At 44.2% G+C, this 16358-nt stretch overlaps 1 protein-coding gene and 1 long non-coding RNA gene across 2 annotated transcripts in view; one reads left to right on the top strand and one right to left on the bottom strand.

Annotated features, from left to right (window-relative positions):
• LOC110078583 (uncharacterized) overlaps positions 1-16358 on the top strand; it is a 301586-nt gene that overhangs the window by 84120 nt on the left and 201108 nt on the right. The window lies entirely within an intron of this gene.
• LOC110078581 (L-fucose dehydrogenase-like) lies at positions 648-10319 on the bottom strand. Its single transcript, XM_020792894.3, has 9 exons — positions 10077-10319; positions 9477-9521; positions 7186-7286; positions 6721-6787; positions 6198-6289; positions 2804-2908; positions 1865-1932; positions 1552-1648; positions 648-951 (listed from the first exon to the last, which is right to left on the bottom strand). Exons 1-9 carry the CDS (start codon positions 10243-10245, stop codon positions 787-789), a joined length of 909 nt encoding a protein of 302 aa, XP_020648553.3. The 5' UTR covers positions 10246-10319; the 3' UTR covers positions 648-786.

Raw genomic sequence — 16358 nt, 5'->3', positions numbered from 1 at the left:
CACAAGGCCCTGGACAGGCCTGGTTCTCTCGATTGCAGGCTGACCTTTCTCTCCACTCTCTCTCTCTCTCTGTCCTCTTCCTTTCTCTCTCTCCTCTGTCTCACCCCAGTTGGGGGTTTCCAATACAGCTGCCTCCTCCACTCCTGCTCAGCCACTTCAAGCATTCCCCAGTCACCCATCCCCAGGTCCTCCTTTACACTTTCTACTCGCCCTACTTACACTTTCCTCTAGCTCGTCCTTTTCTCTTCTTTCTCCTCGAACCAACAGCTCTCTTCCTCCTCCAACTTCTCAACCGCTCCCTTCTCTTCCTCCATCCCTCTTTCATTTCCCTCCCTTCCTGCCCAAACGTCTCCCTCTCTGGCGGGTCTGTTCCTAGGCTTTTTTGGATCAAACTGTCCGAGTCCTCCCAAAGTGTCTTCCAAAGTCCCTATAGGTTGTATGATGTCCCCCTTTGGCAGGAAAGGATGGCACACCTCCTGCAGCTACAGGCTTGTCACCTTCAACCTTACAATACCATAAGGCAGGAGCTGGGGGCTCTGCTACAGGTCAGCAGAATGGGCCCACGCAGTGGAAACTTAAATTTCTTCGCTTCAGAGGGGCAACAGAGATCAAATGATCAAGAAATATCCTACAATTCACCCAAAAAAGATTTTTAAAATTTTTTATTCTTAATGGATGAATGTTAAGACAGCCAGCCATTGGAACAGCACCCTGCAAAGACAGGAATTAGAGTTTTCTCCCCTGTCCTTGCAAACACAGACGTATTGTGATCTGGGCTTATTCCCACTAGCCTTTAACACCTTCAGAGGCATCCTGGTGGCTCTTCGGTGCCATGCCAAGCTCAGCTCCCCCACTGGCCACAAGGTCAGCCCCGGTGCAATAGGTGGCATCAGAAGCCAGGAACAAGGCAGCCAGTGCAATCTCTTTTGCAGTCCCCAGCCGTCCCAGAAGCTACGAATACAATGAAAAATGGAGAGAAAGAATTGAGGACACACACACCACTTTGATGTACTCAATTTCGCCTAAGAATCATAACTTTTAATTAAAAGAAGAAGTGGCCAATCTTAAAACAGAGGTAGCCACTGAAGGAAAATAAGTGGCGCCTCCAGGTATTTTGGACTACAATCCCCAGAATCTGCTGTCACTGGCCAGGATGACTGAGCCTTCTAGAAATGGAAGACAAAATATCTTTAGAACCAAAGCCTATCTACATTTAAATTAAAAATTTAATTTAAACAACAATACAAGTTTCTAGCCCTTCAGCTTATGAGATCAGAGAACTTGGGAGGACAGGTTACAAAGGATTTCCAAGAGTTAGGGAGGCTTCAAGTGCGTTACACAAAATACTTTCATTTCTCCATGAGTAAACATAAGACTGTATATATGTAAAAATGGCTGGTATCCACAAATCAGATTAGATGTACAGCCTATATAGAGATTATAGAATCTAATAGATTTTTGATGCAGATCATAGCAGTGTTTAGGGGGTGGTGGTGTAAATGCAGCCCTCCTTATCCAACAGGGCCATATCCATTGTACCACAACACTTACCGATTCATTCATGCCTTCTTGGATCAGTGCCTCAGGATCAGCTGTCTCGCTTGCCAACCTCTGCCACAGAGGAGTCCAGATATTACCAGGTGAGATACTGGAATTCAAATTATTGGGATTTTTAATAGAAGGGGGGGCATCAGGAAACAGCAAGCAGATCTATTCACCTGTGGCAAATGTTTTTCAAAATGAACGAGTTTTGTTGAGGATTTTATTTTATTATATTCTGGAGTCTTAAAATGTCAGCTGGCCCCAGAGATGTAGTCTATGACAAAGGAACTACACATAGTATTTATAGCATCAGCAACATTACCTGTTGACTCGAACTTCATTTTTGCTCTCATCAAGGGCCATCGCTTTTGTCATGGCAGTTATACCACCCTGCAAGTTATAGGAATTGTGGGTGAGGGAAACTAAAAGGCCATTTACATAACAACACTTGGCTCCCCCTTTTGCTTTGGGGATATACTGACTCCAGTATTCCTGGGGACCATAGTCTAAAAAGATGACTCTTCCCACCTGTGTTTTGTGGTACCGAAAATCACTGGGACGGTCATCACACAGAGAACAACGCTTCCATTTCCCCTCATCTGTAGATCAGACTTCTAATCAGTAGCACAGAGGCAGAGGTCAATTTTACTTTATTTTAAAAAAATGACCACCCTATCAACACAGTCATTGTTTTTTCAGCCTTTCCCCCGTATTTTGACAACCTTTGCCACTGTAAATAGCTCTTGGGGTCCCTTGACTAGGAGAACAGTGAGGTATAAATTGAATGAATGAATGAATGAATGAATGAATGAATGAATGAATGAATGAATGAATGAGATATAAGAACCTAGACAGCAACCACCCAACTCACATCACTCGCAAGAAGTTATCTCAAACCTCAAGTGTGTCACAAATAATTTTTGAAATGGCTAAGAGACGGAGGTTTCTGTACCTTATGCCATTTGGCAATTAGTTGACTGATCTGGGCCGTACAACTTAAAAAACACACAAAAGCATTATGTATGGTAAACAAGTATTTATAAGATTTACCAGAGGGCTAAAAGCCTATTTCTTTGGTCCTTAGGTGTAACTTAGTATACATAAATCACCTAAGGAACTTTCATGGTATTAAAAAAAACATTATTGGTTGTTATTAAAGGAACAAGAGCAGAAGGTTCTAAAAATGTTGGCAACTGCATTTTTAAAATAAGAGAAGAGAATAGAAAGACCCCTGATACTTTGTTTCAGTGCCCACAATTACCTTGGATGTGATGTATGCGAGAGCATCCCTATATCCAATACGACCGATAAGGCTGGAGATGTTGATGATGTTCCCTTTCGTCTTCCGGAGATGAGGCAGCGCATACTGTTAGCAGAGAGATGAGGAGGAAAGGTGATCAAGAGATAATGTGGCAGTGTATTGAGAACCTGTGACCTAGAGACACTACACCAATGTAGGAAGCTAACCTGTGTCTCACTGGGCCACTGTCCCATTTAGCCAATCTATGGGGCCGGTCCTACCCTTAGGCAGACAGTTTCAACTGTCTCCGGTAAGTACTTTAGCGGTGTCACAAAGGGAGAGCAGAGTGTTAGTTCTTAACATGGGACAGTTGCATTTCCCTTGATTTTACTGTGTTTTTAGTTCTTATCGATTAGCTTTTAATATTATATTTTTTACTTGTTTTAAAATATTATAATGATTTCTTGTTCTCTACTTTCAATACTGCTTATATTTTAATACTGTAAGTCAACTTGTGTTCTTTGTAGGAGAAAGATAGGGTACAAATATTTGAAACAAATAAATAAAATCAGTTATTTACTTGTTTATTACTATATTTCTCAATTGAAAAAGCTTCATTCAGGAGGAAACCTCGAGGCAAAACCTGGAGCCGGAGTCCTGGAGGCAGTTCATGACTGTGTACACTCATGCTCTGGCGACTCCTGCGAAGTCGCTGGAACCAGTTGTAATGGCTTTTGCCTTTCCATTGGACTATTTAGTCCAGTCGTGTCCGATTCTAGGGCACGGTGCTCATCTCCGTTCCCAAGCCATAGAGCCAATGTTTGTCCAAAGGCAGGAGCTTGGACAAGCAATGGAAACTCACTCCGTTGTGAGGATTCGATCTCACGACTGCTGGTCTTACGACCTTGCAGCACAGAGGTTTAACCCGCAGCGCCACAACGTCCCCGGCAGGCAGGATAGGTCCACATTAATGAATGTAAAATTAATGGTCCTTAATTATCCATTCAAAAGCAGACCATTCTCAAACACTCTTCATTACAACAGGGTGACTGGCAGCAATAGACTGTTCCTATGTAATCCATTTATCTAACTACGGTCAAGATTATAGCTGAGTTCAGAGAGATCACACAAAGAATAATGGAGTTGGATGAGGCCTGTAAGGCCATCAAGTCCAACCCACTGCTGAATGCAGAATTTCCAGTTAATCCATATCTGAAGGTGTCTAACTTTCTCTTGAACGTGTCCCGTGTTGGAGCTGTCACCACCTCCTGAGCTAACTGGTTCCATTAGGGTACTGCAATAACAATTACAAAGTTTCTCCTGATATTTTTCTCCCTGTAACCTCAGCCCATTGTTACATGTCTTGGACCTTGGGATGATTGTAAACAGACCCTATCTCTTTACTGTATGACTACCTTTAAAGTATTTGAATAGTGGTTGTTGTGGGTCTTTCGGGCTCCTTGGCAGTGTTCTAAAGGTTGTTTTTTCTAACATTTCGCCAATCTCTGTGGCTGGCATCTTCAGAGGACTGCGCTCTGTGCTCTGTGCTGTCCTCTGAAGATGCCGGCCACAGAGATTGGAGGAACTTTAGGAAGAACAACCTTCAGAACACGGCCAAAGAGCCCGAAAAACCCACAACAACCATTAGATCCTGACCGTGAAAGCCTTTGCGAATGCATATTTGAATGGTGCTATCATATTTGCCAAGTCTTCCTGAGACTAAACAAGCCCAGTTCATTCAGCCTTTCTTCCGAGAGCTTGGTTTTCAATCCCGATTATCTGTGTGCCCTTCTCTGAATGTGTTCCAGTTTTTCTATAACCTTCTTAAAGTACAGTGTCCAGAAGTGAATTGGGCCCAGTACTCAAGATGAGGCCTAACCACATGAACTGGACTTACATACTTCTGGTGGTGCAGTGGTTGAACAGTATTGCAGTAAAGACTCTGCTTATGATACGAGTTTAATTTTGGGCTGAAGGCTGACTCAGCCTTTCGTCCTTCCAAGGTCAGAAAATTGAGTAACCGGCTCACTGGGGTGGGTGGGATGTCTAGCCGGCATAATTAAATTATGAATCACCCAGAGAGAGGTTTAAGCATTATGGGGCAGTATAAAAGTGAAACCCGTATGAACTATTGGTTCAATGTCAAGGGTTGGGACTAAGAAAAAACAGGGCTCTTTTTGAGTCAAAAAGAGCGGGTGAGCTAAAGAGGCTGGACCTGCGGTTGCCATTTATACTACTGAGGCCCTTGCCAACTTGGTTTTGGCTTCTGAAGACTTCACATGTGGAGCTGATTCTTCTACGTATTGGCCACCCAACTCATTTGAGGAAGATCTCTTGGATTTTTCTCTAAGTTTGAATTCAATTGGAAACTTGAACTTTACGAGCAACTTTTATACTCGTGCTATTGCCAAGGTCAGGGGTGGGGGAGAATTGTAACTCTTTAATGTTGTTAGAAATTGCTTATCTTGTTTGTTATGTTACTGCGAATGAGAAAAAAAACTCCTTATGTGAAATTGTGTTTACAACATTCTTCAGTAGCTTTCTAAATAAGGAAATAGCCCCATAAAATTAAAAGTATTACATAAAAAGCACACTTCACATCTGTGAATGCAGCATTTGCCTTTTCTGCAACTATATCATATTCTTGGATCATATTCAGCACTGTAAATATTCTAGCATCCTTCTCGCCCATAGTATTGCTGAGCCAAATATCTCCCATATTAAAAGTGTGTGTTAGGTTCCTTCTTCCTAGGAGTTGAACGTTGCATTTATCCCTGTTAAATTTCACTCTGTTGTTGTCAACTCAGTCCTAGAGCTTCTCAAGGACTTCCAGAACTTTGTTTCTCTCTTCCCGGGTATCAGATATTGGACCCAATTTTGTTTAACTTGTAAATCTGATAAGCATTCTGTGCACCTCCTTATCAAAGTTATTAGTAAAAACGCTGACGAGCACTGGGCCCAAGACATTTCTGTACAGAGCATTTCTGTACTTAGGGCCTAATCAGCCTGAAGAACCTTGAAGAACATGTTACATACACTTCCTTTTTGCCTTTCTCATTCACTACAAGCAATGCCACCGAAAAACACAGCCTTAATCTTAGTTCAGCATGAATACACCCTTCAGCTCAATGCCCAGCTTGCCCATTCATGAGGTCAGGTCTGCTCAACGTAATTCCACTACCCCCAGCCCTGATACCCTCCAGCTATGTTGGACAAAAACTCAACAGATATTTGTAGAGGGCACCAGCTTGAGGAAGGCTGCTGTAGAAGACAATCAGCTACATGGATCTATATAATGACAGGCATAAAGCCGCTTCTGATATCTGACAAGGGTCTGGATTCAATGATCCATACATAGCATCTCTTCCAGCTCTGCTATTTGAAGATGTCCATAATGAAGACTGGGATTACTGACCTTTGCTGCCAAGAAATAACCAACAGCATTGACGTCCAAAACATAACGGAAGCTTGCTGCAGTCACATCGTCTGTTTTTTGGAAGGGGGGAACTGTTGACAAGTGGAAATACAAAACCAAGATTTTTTTCCATGCAAGTAAGTTGAAAAGTTGACGAGATTCTTGCATACCTGCTAATAAATCTTGCTTTTTTCTTCTTTCCCTTATTGAACCTTTTCCTTTAAACTCACCAGACAACACAAACACACAACAGATCAACATATATATCAGACAAACTGAATACAGAAAGCAATCAGCTCTGTGGGTCTCCTCTGTTTCTCTCCTCTGCCAGTATAACTTGCCCATAATGCTGGTCGGGAGTTCCGGAAATTTTAGTCCCCAAACTGTTAATTATCAACCTCTGATCTCAAAGCTTAATTTCTTCCAGGGTTCCTAGACTTGCCTTACAAGGAACCTCCCACATCCCACAAGACACAGCAACCCTGAATCTCCCGAGATCCAAATTGTTTCTGAAATGACTCACAAACTGCAGCATTGTTTACAAGGCAATCAAGGCATCCATATAAGTTTATGGTCACGGAAACCAGATTCTGTGAGCAAGAGAGAAAGAGAAAATATATAAACAGAGAGATTCCAGGCAGGGTGAGAGGATGCAATAGAAGAACAACGATTCGTATAATTTTAGCGTGGCAAAAGGAAACAGCTTCCCTCCAAGCCAAGAGCTTCTAAAAGTGTTGGAATACAATTCCCATTATTCCTAGCAAGCACAGATATGTGCCATGGACAGAGGTGACAGGGGTTGTAGCTCAGCACATCTGGAAGGACCTGGACAACTAGGAGAACCAGGCCATTCCAGATGTGGGATCATTTATACCACTGCAATTCCCAGGGAACAAAGGTGGATTTCCAGAATGGGGTCAGCAAGCAAAAAGCTGATCTAAAGAAGTCTCCCCCACCCCGTCCTGCTCTTCCCACATTTCCAGCCTACCTTAATATCTGTTTCACTGAGAACATCGCAGACCACAAAACGAGCTTCTCCAGGGCACCCAGATGCCTCCAGTTCCCTCTGAAGAGCTTCCCCCCTTTCCCCTACAAAGGCATACAACAGAGCAGTTGCAAACAGAGTTAGTGCAGAGTTCCAGGAACGGCAGAGACAAGTGGTAGTCGGAGGGGGGATGTTTTCTCTGCTTCTCCCTTCCCTTTGTGGGCCCACCTCTCCTTCCCTTCACTTCTGATAGCCAGATGGCTTCCACTCTGTTGAACCAGGTAAACGTCCCTGTCATGTTCCCGCCTGTCCCTTGATTGTTTCCCCAATCCCAGGGCACAAGCTACATGTCATATCACTCCCACCAGCTGATTACATCAGCATTATGTACTATTAATGATAGTTGTTGTTTGGTCGTTAAATCATGTCCGACTCTTCATGATCCCATGGACCAGAGCACGCCAGGCCTTCCTGTATTCCACTGCCTCCCGGAGTTGGGTCAAATTCATGTCGATAGCTTTAATGACACTGTCCAGCCATCTCGTCCTCTGTCGTCCCCTTCTCCTCTTGCCTTCACACTTTCCCAACATCAGGGTCTTTTCCAAGGAGTCTTCTCATGAGATGGCCAAAGTATTGGAGCCTCCGGTTTGGGTAACCCCCTCTCTTTCGGGGGGACGACTCTTGCTGCAAAGAGTGAGGTCCGCATTTTGGGGATACATCTGGACCCGACGCTTACCATGGAAACCAGGGTGGCGTCCTTGGCCCGCTTCACCTATTTTCATCAATGGCTGATTGCCCAGCTGCATCCGTATCTTGACTGGGGGCCCCTGACTATGTGGGGCTGCCTTTGTGGTTGATACGGAAACTTCAAATGGTGCAGAATATGGCAGCCAGGCTTCTTAGTCCCCCACTTTGGCTGCTTTGCATTGGCTGCCCATTCATTTCCACATTGACTTCAAAGTGCTAATGATGACGTATAAAGCCTGATGCCGAGAGAGGCCCGGAAAGAAAGAACAAGAAACCTGGCCTTCTCAGTAGTGGCCACTTGGCTATGGAACAGCATCTCGACAGAAATCCATCTGGCACCCTCGTTGGGTGTTTCTAAAAGCCATTTAAAAACTTGGTTCTTCAGGCAGGCCTTCCCTCCAGTCAATTAACTTATCTTTATTCTTCCTATTTCTAATTATTTCATCTTGGCAATTGATTTATATGTTAAAAATGTGATGTTTTAAATGTTTTATGATATTTGTTTTGTTGATGATTTATTATGTATCTAAGCCACCCCGAGTAGACTTTGTCTGGAGTGGTGGTGGTAAAAATCTAATAAAAGTAAAGTAAAGCCTCAGCTTCAGGATCGGTCCTTCCAGTGAGAACTCAGGGTTGATTTCCTTCAAAATGGATAGGTTTATTCTCTTTGCAGTCCAGGGGACTCTCAAGACTTTCCTCCAGCACCACAATTCAAAAACATCAATTCTTCGGTGGTCCGCTTTCTTTATGGTCCAGCTCTCACTTTCATACATCATGACAGGAAAAACCATACCTTTGACTATGCGGACCTTTGTTGGCTAGGTGAGGCCTCTGCTTTTTAAGATGCTGTCTAATAAGGATTACATTACATTACTCTTACATTACTAAGAATACTTTTATTTGCACCATCACTATACATACCTCTTATTTTATTAATATCCAAGCTAATTTTGCACTTTAAGCATATTCCATAACTATTGTACAAACAGAACAGTAACATTGAATAAATTGTCAAAAACATCAGATAAAAACACAGAATTTTATCTAGTCATTTAGTCTCCTAGTCAGCAACCACATTCCCGTAAGATTTACATGCAAAGTAAAGATAATCTACAGGAGAATGCTGCGAGTGAGAAGCCAATGCCACTTAAATTAGAGCACAAGAACTGCTTTTGAAATCAATGGGCAATGTGGAAACTCAGCTACTACTGCATGCTGGCAAAGTATTTCAGAGGGGTACAGAAGACAGAAATTCAGCAGGTGAGGTTTCTTCATCATGGCACCATTTTCCTAAGCTGAACCTGTCAGTTGAATGCCACTTCTAGAACCAAAAATACTCATATATTCCTGCTTTCCTCTGTCTACACTAGGAAAGGTAAACCTGTAAACCAGTTGATCTTGAACTTCCAGTTCTCACCAGTATAACCAATGATTCAGGATGTCAGAGACTGTGGTTCCTAAGATCTAAGGTGACAGATTTACCTTACCTTATTTGGAACAAAAAAATAAGAAAGTGGAGGAGGGGATAGAAAATGTTTCAGACTTACGTTCATATTCGGGTGCACAGAAGACTACGTTGGCTCCTTCGTGAACTGGGAAAGAAAGTTGACATTGGAATGAGAAGGTGAATGCAAGACAGAGGCCAGAGATTCAGATCACATATTGGCATTAGACCAAACGGTCCCTCTCACCCAGACAGGTTTTACACCTGCCTCCCTCAAACAGGTACCTCAGGTACTGGCCAGCAATTTCTATACTGAGAGGGAATGATGGGGTGTGTAGTCTGGCAACATCTGGAAGAGCACATATTCCCTCAAGAACAAGCACCGCACTCTCTAAAAAGAGAGCCTCAGAGCACCTACAGAACACATCTCCTCATCCTTTAACTCCGTCCCGATCTCCCCACCACAAACTACCTCTGGACTGGGGAGGAAAACTTCCACGACGGTGAGGAATTGCCTCTGAATACGTCCAGAACTCCTCTCCCCCTTCCCGTCCCCACCTCCAACTTCATCATCCTCTGTCCATCACAATATATATATCTTGGACTGGGGAACTCTTTTAAGAGTTCGATGGAGCCCGGGCACCTGCTTGGCAGCAACTCTCACCGATCTCCCCTCCCCGATCACCCTTCCCCGTAGCCTCACCGAACACTCTCACGATCGCTTCGCCAATGCCCCTGCTGCCGCCCGTCACGCAGACGACCTTGCCCGTGTAGCGCAGCCCCTCTGCCATTCCAGCTGTTATCGCTGCTCCTCCCAATTGCCAACCGAGCTTTGGAGGGAGAAGCCGCAACATGCGGGTTTTTAAACCCATCGGCCACACCTCCTTTCGCGCGGCATGCTGGGGAATGTAGTCCTAGAGAGGGCCAGGTTTACACTTTGAGTACAGTACTGAAAGTCCCTGGAAGACTTTGAGTCCTGTGGTGCCCCTTGGGCTGTTTCCGCTTTGTGGTATGCGTATTTATTCCGAGGCAACTCCCGCCGACTTGAAGAGGGGATTACTCTCGAGTAGTAAACGGTTCCTGAAGTTGTCAGTCCTACTGAAATATTTGTGATGTTTTCTGAGCAACCGAGTAAAATCGGGGTCCGGACTTGAGTAAGTCTGAGACTTGCTTCCCCTAGGTGAAAAACAAAAAGGCATAGCATTTCTTGGACTGGGTTGTATTTTGTTTCTTGGATACTGTATATAAAACGTTGTGTTTAGTGTGAATCACTCCACCGGACAGTGTTAATTTTTTAAAAAAAGAACAGTGCTGGTGCTTTTGCTTTTCACATCACTTCAGAAAACTGTGATATTAAGGAAAGTATTTTATTTCTATAAAGTGTAGTTTTCTGCTTACTCAGAAAGATGGGTTGAATGTAGTCAAAGCTCTGGAACGAATTAGTTGACACTTAACAATTCATAATATTAGAGTTTTATTAAGTACAGAAACTGGAATCATGCATACAGAGAAATACAGTATGTTGTTGTTTAGTCGTTTAATCATGTCTGACTCTGAAGAAGTACATGTAATTTTTGTCGTTTAGTCGCGTCCGACTCTTCGTGACCCATGGACCAGAGCACGCCAGGCCCTCCTGTCTTTCACTGTCTCCTGGAGTTGAGTTAAATTCATGTTGGTCGCTTCGATGACACTGTCCAACCATCTCATCCTCTGTCGTCCCCTTCTCCTCTTGCCTTCACTCTTCCCCAACATCAGGGTCTTTTCCAGGGAGTCTTCTCTTCTCATGAGATGGCCAAAGTATTGCAGCCTCAGCTTCCGGATCTGTCCTTCCAGGGAGCACTCAGGCTTGATTTCCCTTAGAAATGATAGGTTTGTTCTCCTTGCAGTCCAGGGGATTCTCAAGAGCCTCCTCCAGCACCACAATTCAAAGGCATCAATTCTTCGGCGGTCTGCTTTCCTTATGGTCCAGCTCTCACTTCCACACATCACTACAGGAAATACCATAGCTTTCACTATGTGTACTTTTGTTAGCAAGGTGATGTCCCTGCTTTTTAAGATATTGTTGAGATTTGTCATCGCTTTCCTCCCAAGAGAAAGACATAGCTATTGTTAAAATGCTGGTGGTGGGTGGGTCCAGGGTCACTTTATTCAGAGGGCAAAGCGGGCATCTGCCCAGGGCCACCCAGCAAAACTCATCTCTTCCGACAGAGGTTGAGTGAGGAAAGGGGTTGAGTAAGGGCAGCCGGGGTACGCAGGACACTCTACTTAGCCTCAGAGGCACTCTTCCCGCCAAAACCCTCAGCTGGGTTGCGGCAGCTGTTCCTTCAAAGTGCCTGCAGCCCCCCGCCTCCTCCCGCGCCTGAGCCCAGCGTCCCGAGACCCCACACGACAGGCAGCCTCCCTCCCTCCTTTCCATGTGGCGCCTGCTCGTGGATTGCAGCCTCCCCATGTTCTGCACCACTTTTCCTCTTCTCTGGGCACATGCAGAGTGCTTGGGAGCTCAGCTTTAGCCTTTCCCTGCCTAACGTCTCCCTAATAAGCTAAACTCTCTTTTCATTATTATTCTTCTGTTGTTTGTTTATTTGTTTGCTTGTTTACTTAAGCATTGTTCACTTACTCACTGCTACGGAGATTACCTTGGTGAGTCAGTCTTATTTATGTGATATAACATTGTTCATGTTGTGTGACCAATTTAGGTGGGAGGTAAGTCAGCGCTGGTGACTGACAGCACAAGGGTTGCTCACTCAGTTTGCATGGCTGGAGGTCTCAGGGCATATTTTCAAATCTTGTACTGTATTTGTCTTTTAATTTTTGCATTCCTCTGTTCTTGGGGAGCTGCCTGGTAAATTCTGCATCCGAATCTTTTTCAGAAATAAATGCAGGGGCTGAGTATTTCTGCAGAAAGAAGAGTTGTGGCTAGAAAGTTAGGGCACCTTGGCGAGTAATGGACACTCCCAGAAACAGCTGCCTATGATGACTTCCATGAAGTAGCACCCAATGTAGCTGGGTTACGTTGTTTAGATACCTGTATAAGAGCTACTGATGGAGATGAAATACCCTGTCTCGCCCCTGCAGCGTCAGACCATTGCCCTTTCTCTGTGCTTCAGTGTCTCTAGTCACCTGCCTTCTCCCCATCATCCCACTTCTAGCACAACTATCTCTCTTCCCATTTCCTGCCCCTCCCAGCACCTTATCTGACCCACTTCTGCATCCTCTACCTCCACTCTCCTCATTGGCAGAGAGCTATTTCTTCCAGAATGGGGCCTGAAAAGAGCCTGCAGAGGCCTCACCCCATCTTTTGCTTGCTATTTGCCAGTTCTACATTTTATTGCCCTTAAAGTTAGTGCTTCTTTCCCCCTCCCTGGAGAAGTTACACCTTTGGACTAAAACACCCAGAATCCCCCACCCAGCATGGCCATGGATCATGGGGACTGGGAGAAACTGCAAGGTATAGTGCAAAACATTCCCTTTTCCAAGCTCTGCTCCTTTTAATGGGCATGAAACTTCTGCTCAGGGAAACACCTTGTTTTGCCCTGAGCAGACCCGCCTGTCTACTGCCTGTCTACATCCTTCCTCCATGGTCTAAAGTCCCCACACCTTTGAGAGGATGCAAAATCCCCCTTCACCCATTCCCAATAGCAGACCAGACACTCTTTCCCTTGGTTTTTCCTTTTCCTGACACTGTGCAACTGCAGGCATTCCTGAATCACCTAATAGCGAAGCCTTTGAGCCAGGGACTTTATTTATTTATTTATTTATTTATTTATTTATTTATTTATTTATTTATTTATTTATTTATTTATTTATTTATTTATTTATTTATTTATTTATTGGACTTATATACCGCCCCATAGCGCTACAAGCACTCTCCGGGCGGTTTACAGTTTTTAATTATACAGGCTGCTGTACGCACACTCAGCAAGTGATATATAATGTGCTTTTTTAAATTTAATTGCCTCAGATAAACAGTCCCATTGCTCCTGAAAGATGATAAAACTATATCCAGGACGCCACTAAGGCCAAGAAAACATAACCAGCTGCCAGAGTGGAATGTTAGAACAGTCATCACTTAACATGCTGAGAAATCAGTGCTGTTAACCCTATGGGTAACACCTCTTCCACAGGCTCACTTGGCAGCCCTGGGCAAATCCCTTGATCTCAGCCTCATTTCCCCCTAATTAGAAAAGACAATCACTGGCTTCCATGAAACGGGGTTGAACCTTGGATATGCACAGATGGGGATGCCTGCACATAAGAGAATGTGTTTCTGATTGTATTAGACTCCCTAAAATTTAACAGCTTTAAAATGAGGTTACAAGATGTTGGATACTTTCTCAAAATGGAGCGTTAGTCAAGGTGATGGGTGTGGAAACTACACTCTGAAGCTGCCAACCCCCTTAGCAATTCCTTCATCATGGACCTCTGGTTATTGGCAGGTTAGCAGCTTTACACCTGAGCAGTATAACCATGTGAACTAAAAACTGGTTTTCACCAGTGTGACTTTGACAGGCACTCTCTCCTAGGTAGGTGACTGCTCGACATGATGTGTTCCCACCATCAGCTGGAATTTCCTGATTACCCACAAGGCTGTGCTCAGATGCCCACATCTCACTGTCTCATTACATGGAGGCCAGTCAGCTACTCTAGAAAATTACAAGTTAACCTACAAAGCCCTAAATGGCTTTCAACTTCACTACCTGCAGAATACCTTTTCCCAATTGAAACTGTCCATCCTACGCATTTCTCCCAGGTGGGACCGCTGAGGGAGCTGACCCCGAGGGAAGCCCACAAGGAAAAAACAAGAAACCAGACGTTCTCAACAATCTCCCCTCAGCTACCATTTGTTATCCGCCTGGCCCTTCATTGGGAATTTTAAAGAAACAATTTAAGACCTGGTTACATTGGCAGGCATTTCAAGATATTCTTTGTTGATATTGTAATATTTTGTTTGTTTTGTTTAGCTTTGTCAGTTTTTATTGTTGACCACCCAGAATAGTGTTGTGTGCTAATGGGGTGGTATAGAAATGAAATAAATAAATAAATAACAATTCCTGAAGTTATATTATGTCTTGTTGTGTCTGTCCCCCTACTACAGTGGAACTGGTGAACTCTGATTTCCTGTGCTGCTTGGAAATTGCCAGTCTGGGCTGGCTTGCACAATTTTTGTGTCCTGCTTGTAGTGGATACTCGAATGTGCATCCTGGTGGTGTTTGTACCTGGTTACATTGTTTGTTTTTTATCTGTGACATGAATAGCACTATTCTGAACTATTTTGTGCAATATGCATTTCCTGATTAGAATGTAGTTGCAGGGGCTGTTTACTGCATTAGTTCCCTATTATTAGTTGGTGCCAGGTAGGTGGGCCTCATCAGCCCTGGAAGGCAGCCCATCTAGGAGAAGGAAAACTCTGATTTCAAACCTCCACTGCCTTGTGGCTATATCCACTTATGGAAATGGCTTCTGCAGTTAACCTCAATGCAAAATCTGATGCCGGAGTTCCAGAGCCAGTTCGTGTCGTTCTGGCAACTCCTGCGACATCGCTGGAACCAGTTGTATTGGCTCTTGCCTTTCCATTGGACTATTTCAGTGATGTGGAGAGGGGGGGGTTGCTGCTTGGGTAACAGCCTATCCTCCATATTATTTTACCTAGGCTTCATGCTCTGGAGAGGACACTCCAGCTTCGCATACAGCATCAAAATAACACGGGAAGCAGCAGTTACCGGTTATAAGTCTTTGCTCGACTGGCATAGAGCATTATGCCAGGGGCTATTTCTGACAGTGGGAGAGGTCATGACGCTTCATTAGGTAGATACCGCCCATGTTATGCTGGACAACCCCCAGCCAGTAAGGTGCTACCTTGCCACGGTCTGTTAATCTCACAGCGTGCGTGCAGTTTAGGGTGAAACCCGACAAGCAGATTGATAACCGTGCACCATGCAACAATCATTAAGAAAACTTCTACCCTAAAGCTGGGCACCTGGAATGTATGGACAATGACCCCTGGCTTTTCCGACTACAGCTTTCCTGATGACCTGCAGGAAATAGACGATGTGTACAAGACAGCTGTCATTGACATGGAACTGAGAAGACTGCAGATGGACATTGTTGCCCTGCATGAGACGAGACTGCCAGATTCCGGATCTGTCAAAGAAAAAAACTTCTCATTCTTCTGGCAGGGAAAACCATCGAATAAGACCAGGGAATATGGTGTTGGCTTTCCAGTCAGAAATACTCTTCTGAGATCCATTGTTCCACCTACTGTGGGGAGTGAAAGAATCCTGTCTCTGCAGCTCCACTCATCAGCAGGACCAGTAACCCTTATTAGTGCATATGCACCAGCACTGTCATCCACTACAGAAGTTAAAGACAAATTTTATGATGATCTGGCAGCTACTATTAAAAAGGTCTCTGAAAGAGAGCCACTGTTCATTTTCAGAGATTTTAACGCTAGAGTTGGTGCTGATCACAATTCTGGCCCTCTTGTCTAGGCTGTCTTGGCATTGGAAGGATGAACAAAAATGGCCAACGCTTGCTGGAGTTTTGCTGTTATTTTGGTCTTTGTGTCAGCAACACATTCTTTAATATGAAGCCTCAACACGGAGGCTCTTGGAGACATCCAAGATCAAAGCATTGGCATCAGCTTGATTTGATACTCACTAGATGTTTTAGCCTTCCTAGTATTACGATCACACGCAGTTACCAGAGTGCTGATTGCGATACTGATCACTCCCTGGTGTGTAGTAGAGTAAAACTGCGAACAAAGAGGTTGTTTCATACGAAAAAGAAAGGAAAACCCCGTATTGGCATCAGCAAGATTCGCAATCATTCAAAAGTGGAGGAATTTGCTGAAGCGCTTGAGGAAACTCTTCCAGGCCCAGCTGATGCAAATGCACCTGAATGACTAGATCAGATGGAAAGCATTCTAATCTCTCTACATTGAGAGTGAAGACCAAAGTCCAGCTGAAATGCATGCGGGACTTCCTCT

This window comes from Pogona vitticeps, chromosome 6 (genome assembly GCF_051106095.1).
Source record: "Pogona vitticeps strain Pit_001003342236 chromosome 6, PviZW2.1, whole genome shotgun sequence".
NCBI lineage: Eukaryota > Metazoa > Chordata > Lepidosauria > Squamata > Agamidae > Pogona > Pogona vitticeps.
The sequence above is the reverse complement of the archived record's forward strand: the minus strand, read 5'-3'. Positions and strand labels throughout refer to the sequence as shown.

Coding starts and splice junctions, on each gene's coding strand:
- LOC110078581 (XM_020792894.3), bottom strand. CDS start 10,245: ATGGGTTTAAAAACCCGCATGTTGCGGCTTCTCCCTCCAAAGCTCGGT. Junction 7,287..9,476: donor CTGTGCACCCGAATATGAAC/GTAAGTCTGAAA, acceptor ATGCCTTTGTAG/GGGAAAGGGGGGAAGCTCTT. Junction 952..1,551: donor AAGAAGGCATGAATGAATCG/GTAAGTGTTGTG, acceptor TTGTATTCGTAG/CTTCTGGGACGGCTGGGGAC.